This window comes from Dermacentor variabilis, chromosome 7 (assembly GCF_050947875.1).
Source record: "Dermacentor variabilis isolate Ectoservices chromosome 7, ASM5094787v1, whole genome shotgun sequence".
Classification (NCBI taxonomy): Eukaryota; Metazoa; Arthropoda; class Arachnida; order Ixodida; family Ixodidae; genus Dermacentor; species Dermacentor variabilis.
This window is the reverse complement of record NC_134574.1, coordinates 146,387,331-146,394,628: the sequence shown is the minus strand read 5'-3', so window position 1 is coordinate 146,394,628 and position 7,298 is coordinate 146,387,331. Positions and strand designations below refer to the sequence as shown.

At 50.1% G+C, this 7,298-nt stretch overlaps 1 protein-coding gene across 1 annotated transcript; it reads left to right on the top strand.

Moving 5' to 3' along the window:
* Window positions 1–5,009: 5,009 nt before the first annotated feature.
* LOC142588880 (cullin-3-like) lies at window positions 5,010–7,298 on the top strand. Its single transcript, XM_075700698.1, has one exon. It carries the CDS (start codon window positions 5,010–5,012, stop codon window positions 7,296–7,298), a length of 2,289 nt encoding a protein of 762 aa, XP_075556813.1.

Below are 7,298 nucleotides of genomic sequence, written 5' to 3'. Positions count from 1 at the left end.
AGATATCCATGAGCAGCACCTTGGTAAAGGATAAGCTGGGAAAACTAGTGGGAAGCCTGTTGAACATCTGGTTGACCCTCTTGCTGGCTTCATCAGGCAAAGTGTGAAACAAGAGAACGGAGTCATCAACATATCAGAAGGTTTTTACATATATACACTGTGCTAAGGTTCTCAGGCAGGCCTCTGTTATAACATGTCAAGTCAGTCCGCAGGCTATGCACGACCAACTTCATATGCCTTCTGTTCGGACAAAGAACTGCTCATTGTAACTGACGAGGATGGAGTGGACAAAAAAAAACGGCAGCTCCATTAATCTGGTTTCACTGGTATTAGCAGTGCTTTGTAAGTGTGCATCGCCATACTCCCCACTGCCTTCTTGGGTGACATCATCAAGGACCAGCTTGAGGCAAGTGGTAATAGACGTATTTACAAGCTAAAAATGCATGCATGCATGGAGAGCACATTGTGTCCAAAAAGTAGGCACTTCACAGGGGCACTGGAGAAGAAACAGATTACTGACAGTGGGCAAAGACAAGCTTCTCTGCTACTAAACACCCAACACTGTTGCCATGTAACAACCTCTGAAACAATCCCTCTCAAAGAGGAAATCATCGTTGTGCATCCATAAAGAGGGCAGACAGGCAAAGCCTCTCAGCAATGCTGAAGCCTCGTCGCCTCGAACCGGCGCTCTCGGACGCAGATCCGTTGGCAGCCGTAGCCACCACTGCGGCAACGCTAGGCCTAGCTGTTTCGACGTTCGCTATGAAGCTTCTTGCAGTTTGGTGCTGTGTTTTTATTGAAAGAATTCGCTGCTGTCAGCAATGGCACGGACTCCGCCTTTGTGGTCCTCGCGATTGGGTTTGAAGCACGGTGCGTTCTATAATGCCGATTCCCGAAAGTCAGCTTTGCTTCTTTACAGTAATGTTACTTGGTGAAGCATACGCAAAAGTATTGCAGTGAAGCATAAGAAGCGTGGGAAGGGGCTATTTCCACGGGACACAGTATGTATTCCTTAATTATGCATGCGCGCACCCGGTATTTCCTCTCAAAGCACGGGCACTGATATGCCTAATACGTGTACCGACAAGCCTTCAGAGCGTTTTCGAATGTGCCTGTGGCGGTTTGAGCCCTTAAGGGCAGTAAATGACATGCATTCATTTTTCCAACCGGCCGATCTTTCGGACGTTTTCGCGCCCCCTAGAGAGTTCGAAAAATCAGACGTGGACTGTGCAACTGGCCAAGAAGATGCTTCAAATGGTCCGTGGGGCGAACGAGTGGCAGAAGGAGGACAAGAAAAGAAAGGACTTACGCATTGAGGAATGAACGGGAAAGGAAGCGTGCTGCCGCCGTTTTGAAGGAGTTTGAGCTCAAAAAACAAAGTGTTTAATTGGCTGATGCAGACATGCAAATGTGCCTCATCCAAGCCAAAATAAACTTTTTAAAGCAGTGAAACACAACACTGAGGCGCTTTGCGCGGGCTGAGAGTATGTCAGGACAGTTGAGGTTGAGTTACGAGCTGTTGAGAGAGAATCTCAGTTGTGACAAAATTCGTGCCTCATACCAGTGTTATCAGTTGATAGAAATAGCTCATATTCGAAAATATTTGCTTTTGTATGCATCTCCTTTTTATTCGTATTTGAAGATGTCCGACCCCATTTGCAATTTTTTCGAAGACATTTTATTTGCTGTGCATTTTGCTAACCCCTCTCTTCTATTGTCTTTTTTGAACACAATAAACACTACTCCTTAGTATTGAAATTGGATTAAGTCATTTTTTTTAAATTTTTTTTCACATGCTTACTAGAGAGTGACAGCATCGGGCGATATGGTTTCAGCCCGTCTTGACATGAATTTTGCAAAGGCGCTCAGGGAAAAGCTGGAAAACTCAGGGAATTTGGAAATGTCAACTTGGTAGAAACCCTCAATACAAGACCACACTCATGTAAAACCAGTTTGAACAGCTGAACTAAAAAAACACATATACGAAAACATATGGCTAAGGAAGACAGACAAGGACGCCGCTATTCAGGACACTGATCTGTCCACGGATAATGAAAACGAAATACTTCTGACCCCGTAGGAGCCACGGACTCGGACTTCGCAGCAGTCATTGGCCGAATGCGGAGGCATTTATCCATCGTTGAGAGACCGCAGCACGTGCAAGCGACCATCGTTGTGCAATGCGTACAAGAGACCATCGCAAGAGATGCCAGAGAGACCAGATACGCGCACGAGAACATCGCTTTCAAAGCGAACGATACAACTGTTCAATCTTCGGACAAGAGCCACTCAAGCAGAAGCCGGCATTTCGTCGAGCTTGGCCGATTGGAGCGCATTTGCAAGGCGAGCCTTGATCAGTCAGCGGCAACACCGCGAAAACACGCACACACGACGGCCGAGCCGAGCGTACGGGATCTCTTGCCGTACGTTCCCAGTTGCGATCATCGTCGACTTGCATGCGCAGGGCGCCGCGACAGTCAGTGCCGCCCGCCAGAAGAGCTGGTTGCGCGCTAGGCGGTTCACCAACGGCGACCTCGCTCTTCGTACTGGATGGCTCCCCCTGCATGCTAAGGTTGCGTTGTTGCTAGCCGCGCCGGAAGCTTGCAGCGTGGCCGCTGCTTCTGTTTATGTTTAACACTACTTCTGTTTATGCGCATGATATTGCATTGTTCTTCCATACGCCGACAATATCCGCACTTTATATGAACTACTGATATCTTGCCCCAATGCCGTCGAGAACTGATTGGATAGCAGTGTTTTTCCCTCAATGCCAATAAATGTGCTGTTTTCGTTTTCCCGTTGCACGACCCAGTGCACACTTCACTGGCTTAATCATATTGAAGGCACACCGCAAGTAGAGTCTTCAGTGCCCAGGGGTGATTTATGACGCCTCTCAACTTGCGCCTACACATAGACTATATAGCCGCAAAAAGGTAAACGTGTCATTGGCGTAGCCTAAGACAGCCGCCGCATGGGAATGGGAGGAGGTATACACTCACCGTGATGTATCGCATATAATGTTTGGATATTTGGGCGCGAGCTTTTCTCTGCAGATGATCCAGCGTACAAGTTCCGCCCTCTTGGTCTCTTGGGACCAAAAGCATTGCGCTTGTGTTGTCTATAGGGCTTCCAAAACTGTTGCGAACGTTCTTCTTTATATAGAATCCAGATTTACTTCCCTTTCGTGCAGGTTCCGCCTTTTGACTATGCAAACGTTCTCGGGAATTTGTTAGTCACCAACAAAGCATTCCGAAACCAGCATTATTTTTGACCGCGTCAATGCATATTGCGGAAGATGCGTTCCGGCAAAAGTTCCCTTGAACGAGGGCGTCTGCGATATATTTCAAATTCCCGACAGCTCCTATTCTATTGATATTCAATTTGATGACACATTTTCCTAATAACGCAGAATCACTGCCGCTTCGTATTTCGGATGACTGACTACAAGGTCATCATCGGGTCAGATGCTTCACACTATGTAGAAAAGTGAGGGGCTGACACTTTCAGCCCAACGTTACGTAGACTGAGCTTTTTGTTTGCGGCTTCCGGATTTCGTACCAATGTTTCTTCTGAATGCAAGGCAACGCTGTGATGTCCCTACATGCAAAAAAAAAAACATTGACATTTGCTATGATAATCGCTGACTGTTTGTCCTTGTGTTGGTCACTAGCTTCTTCTGGTGAATCTCATGTTATGAGGACGGTTGCTTCAATGGCGCCTATGGGTACTTGAGAAGCATCCGTTTAGTTTGAGCACGCGGTCACACCGAGGATTATCTTTAAACTAAATTGCAGATTCTTCAGCCAGGGCCAGCTTCTATAGGCGGCCCGCTTCGTCCATATTATCCTTTGTCTGATTATGTCACGGCCGCAAGGTTTCGTATGTGGGAGGCGGTGCGAAGTGGTATACCCGCTGTGGCCATGGTTTATTGAGGCCGGCCGTCCACGGTGCTACGCGATCTTGGGATTGGCAGCTATACCACGGCCGCGAGCAGCTCGAGCTCGCAAGCGTGTTCTTGTTCTTGTTCCCTAGTGAACTGGCGCAACCCACTCTGGGGGATCGGCCATGAATAGGGTGGTGAAGGAACCGCTGGCATTTTTTAAAAATAAATTAGGGTGAAATGAAATAAATATCTTGCAAATGGGATTTAAAGTGTCTGCTGTTACAAGTTCTGTTATATTTCTTTTCTGTTCTGTTCTTACTAGCGCTACATGCACATGCACTCTCTTCTTCTTTACCGGTTCTGTAGGTCACATATATAGCTGCGTGACTATGAGTAAGTGAGTGAGTGCTGGACTCTAATAAAGTTGTACTCACTCTCTCACTCACTCATTGTCACGCGGCTACATGTATCGTGGAAGCATTGTCAGATTCCGCACTGACTGTCTTGACCGATTTTTGACATCGTTCATATCTCTGGCTCAGAGAATGTTGCCATACACACAAAATGGAAGTGTCCAACACGAGGCTACACTGTCGCGTATACTGGAGCTAAATTCCTATCAGCACAGGTCTAGACTGCTTCCCTCAGCACTGTGTTCTCATCCTGTGGTGATTGCGAGAGATAATAGATCAGTTATTTTTGTACTGTAGGCGTTTTTCTGCACAAGCGCAAATATTATCACAAAGTCCGCTACGCACTGTTGGCGTAGATTTGTCCGTACGTGTAATTGTGCCCTTTGAAGCCTCTATTTTTGGTTTCAGCAACAGAAATGCTTGTTTGGGGGGTTAATTTTTTTTCACTAAACCGAGTCAGTTACCCTGCTAACTTGATTCTGAATTTTTTAATTCCGCACTTGATGCCGACATTTTTTTTTCTTCTTCGCGCACCCTAGAATCTTTATCTATAACTGGCAATTTCCAATTTGGTAATTCCCCTCTTTTTATCCGTTTCTCTTTAACGCATGGTTCGTGGCCAATCTCCCACTGTGGGTATGGGCCACAATCATTCGGGACAACAACAAAAACGAAAGCAAGCAAGTGGATCCAGAAAAGAACAACCGAATGCCATGGCCGGGCTCCCCGCCGAGGATAATGCCGAGGTAGTGCGAATCAAGAGAATCGCTCAGCGGGCGGGCACCCGGCGCACCACCGAAGACCTCTGGCTAGAACTGCGGAGGGCATTCACCGAGGCGCAGGAGACGCGAACGACCGGGAAGCACTTCGGCGAACTGTACTACGCCGCGTACACCATGGTGGTGCGCAACAGGGGAGCGCGCCTGTACTGCGGAGTGCGCGAAGTCGTGACGGAGCATCTGACCAAGAAAGTTCGTCCCTTCGTCTTGGCTAAAGCTCGCGAAGACGACTTCTTGCAGGCACTGATTCAGGCCTGGAGGAACCACCAGAGGAGCGCGACGGTGATCGGCGCCATCGTGGTGTACATGGACAACGTGTTCGTGCCTCGGAACAACGTTGACAGCGTGCCCAAGCTGTTTGTGTCGCTGTTCCGCGACGAGGTGGTACGGCGATCCGACGTGCGGAACCGCCTCCGTGAAACCCTGCTCGGCCTCGTGAAGGCCGAGCGCGAGGGGACGCGAGTCGACCGGACTTTGATGAAGGAGGTGTGCGGGATGCTCGCAAGTTTGGGACTCGGTCGTAGCTCGGTCTACCAGGAAGATTTCGAGGGGCAGTTCCTCGCCGAGTCGGCGAAATTCTACGCCTTGCGGGGCCAAACTTACGTCGAGATGAAGGACGCCCTCCACTACATCGCCAGAGTGGAGCAGCACGTCGACGAAGAGTCGGAACGGGCGAGGCAGTGCCTGGACGAGTCCACCGCGGGGCCCGTCGTGCAAGTCGTGCTGGAGCAGCTCGTTGGGAAGCATATGAAGGCCATCGTGGACATGGAGGACTCCGGCGTTGTCCATATGCTCGAGAACCGGAAGACAGAGGACCTGAGGCGGACGTTCCTGCTCTTAAAGCGCGTGCAGGGTGGAGTCAAGACATTGCTGGACTGCGTGAGCAAGTACTTGCGTGACCTAGGAAGATCCATAGCGAGTGAGCACGGCGACTCGGTCAGCCTGGTGCCGAAAGTGATGGAGCTGAAAGACCGGTTCGACTACTTTCTGCAGCACTGCTTCGACGGCGAGCCCCTGGTCAAGGAGACGATGGAGACCGACTTCGAGTACATCCTCAACCTGACCCGCACGTCGGCCGAGCATCTCTCGACGTTCGTAGACGACGTGTTGCGAAATCGTATCAAGTGCATGACAAAGCAGAAGATTGACCAGTTGCTGGACAAGATTGTGGCTATATTTCGGTTCTTGCAGGAAAAGGACCTTTTCGAGCTCCACTACAGGCAGGGCCTGGCCAATCGGCTGCTGCTCGACGATGGTGTCGCTGCCGACGCGGAGAAAACTATGGTCAACAAGCTCGGAAGCATTTGCGGTTCCCAGTTCACCTACAAGATGGAAACCATGTTCAAGGACCTGCTCATTTCCGGTGCCCTGATGAAGCAGTTCAAGGCGATATTATCTTCTTGCGACCTGTGTTCGGATGGAGTAGACTTGGACGTGCGCGTGCTCAGAACGGGCTTCTGGGCCCTGCCTGCGGCCACGCAGCAAATAAACATTCCATCCGCCCCACGCAACGCGTTCGAGATGTTCCGACTGTTCTACATGGCGAAGCACGACGGCCGGCGCCTGATCCTGCAGCCACATCTCGGCTGGGCAGAAATGAATGCCGTGTTCCGCGAGCCGTGGAAGGACGAGGCATCTTCATCTCGTCAAGAGATGGAGGACACGTCGTCCAACAAGACCCAAGCCTACACCATCCAGGTGTCCACGTACCAGATGTGCTTACTGATGCTGTTCAACAGCCGCGACAGGATGTCCTGCGAGGAGATCGCGTCCGAGACGGAGATCCCCGAAAAGGACCTCGTTCACGCCCTGAGTTCGCTGTGCACGGGCAAGGCCTCCGAACGACTACTTAACAAGATGCCCGACACGGTGGTGGTCGAGAAAGACCACGTCTTCGCCGTCAATGACGCCTTCACGCCTAGTAGGCAGAGAGTGAAAATTCCGTCCTGTGAAAAGGACTGCGCTCATACGGAGTACGATAAGTCACTAGTGGCCAACCTAGGTCAAGAGCGAAAGTATGCTACGGAAGCGGCTGTCGTGAGGATAATGAAGGCGCGCAAAAAATTATCCCACAAGGACCTCGTGGCCGAGGTCGTAAACCAGCTTCGAGCAAGGTTTACTCCCACTGCTGCTGAGCTAAAGAAAGTAGTTGACGACCTCGTAGGCAAAGAGTACTTAGAGAGGGCCACCGAGGACCCGGAAGTGTACATCTACATACCATGA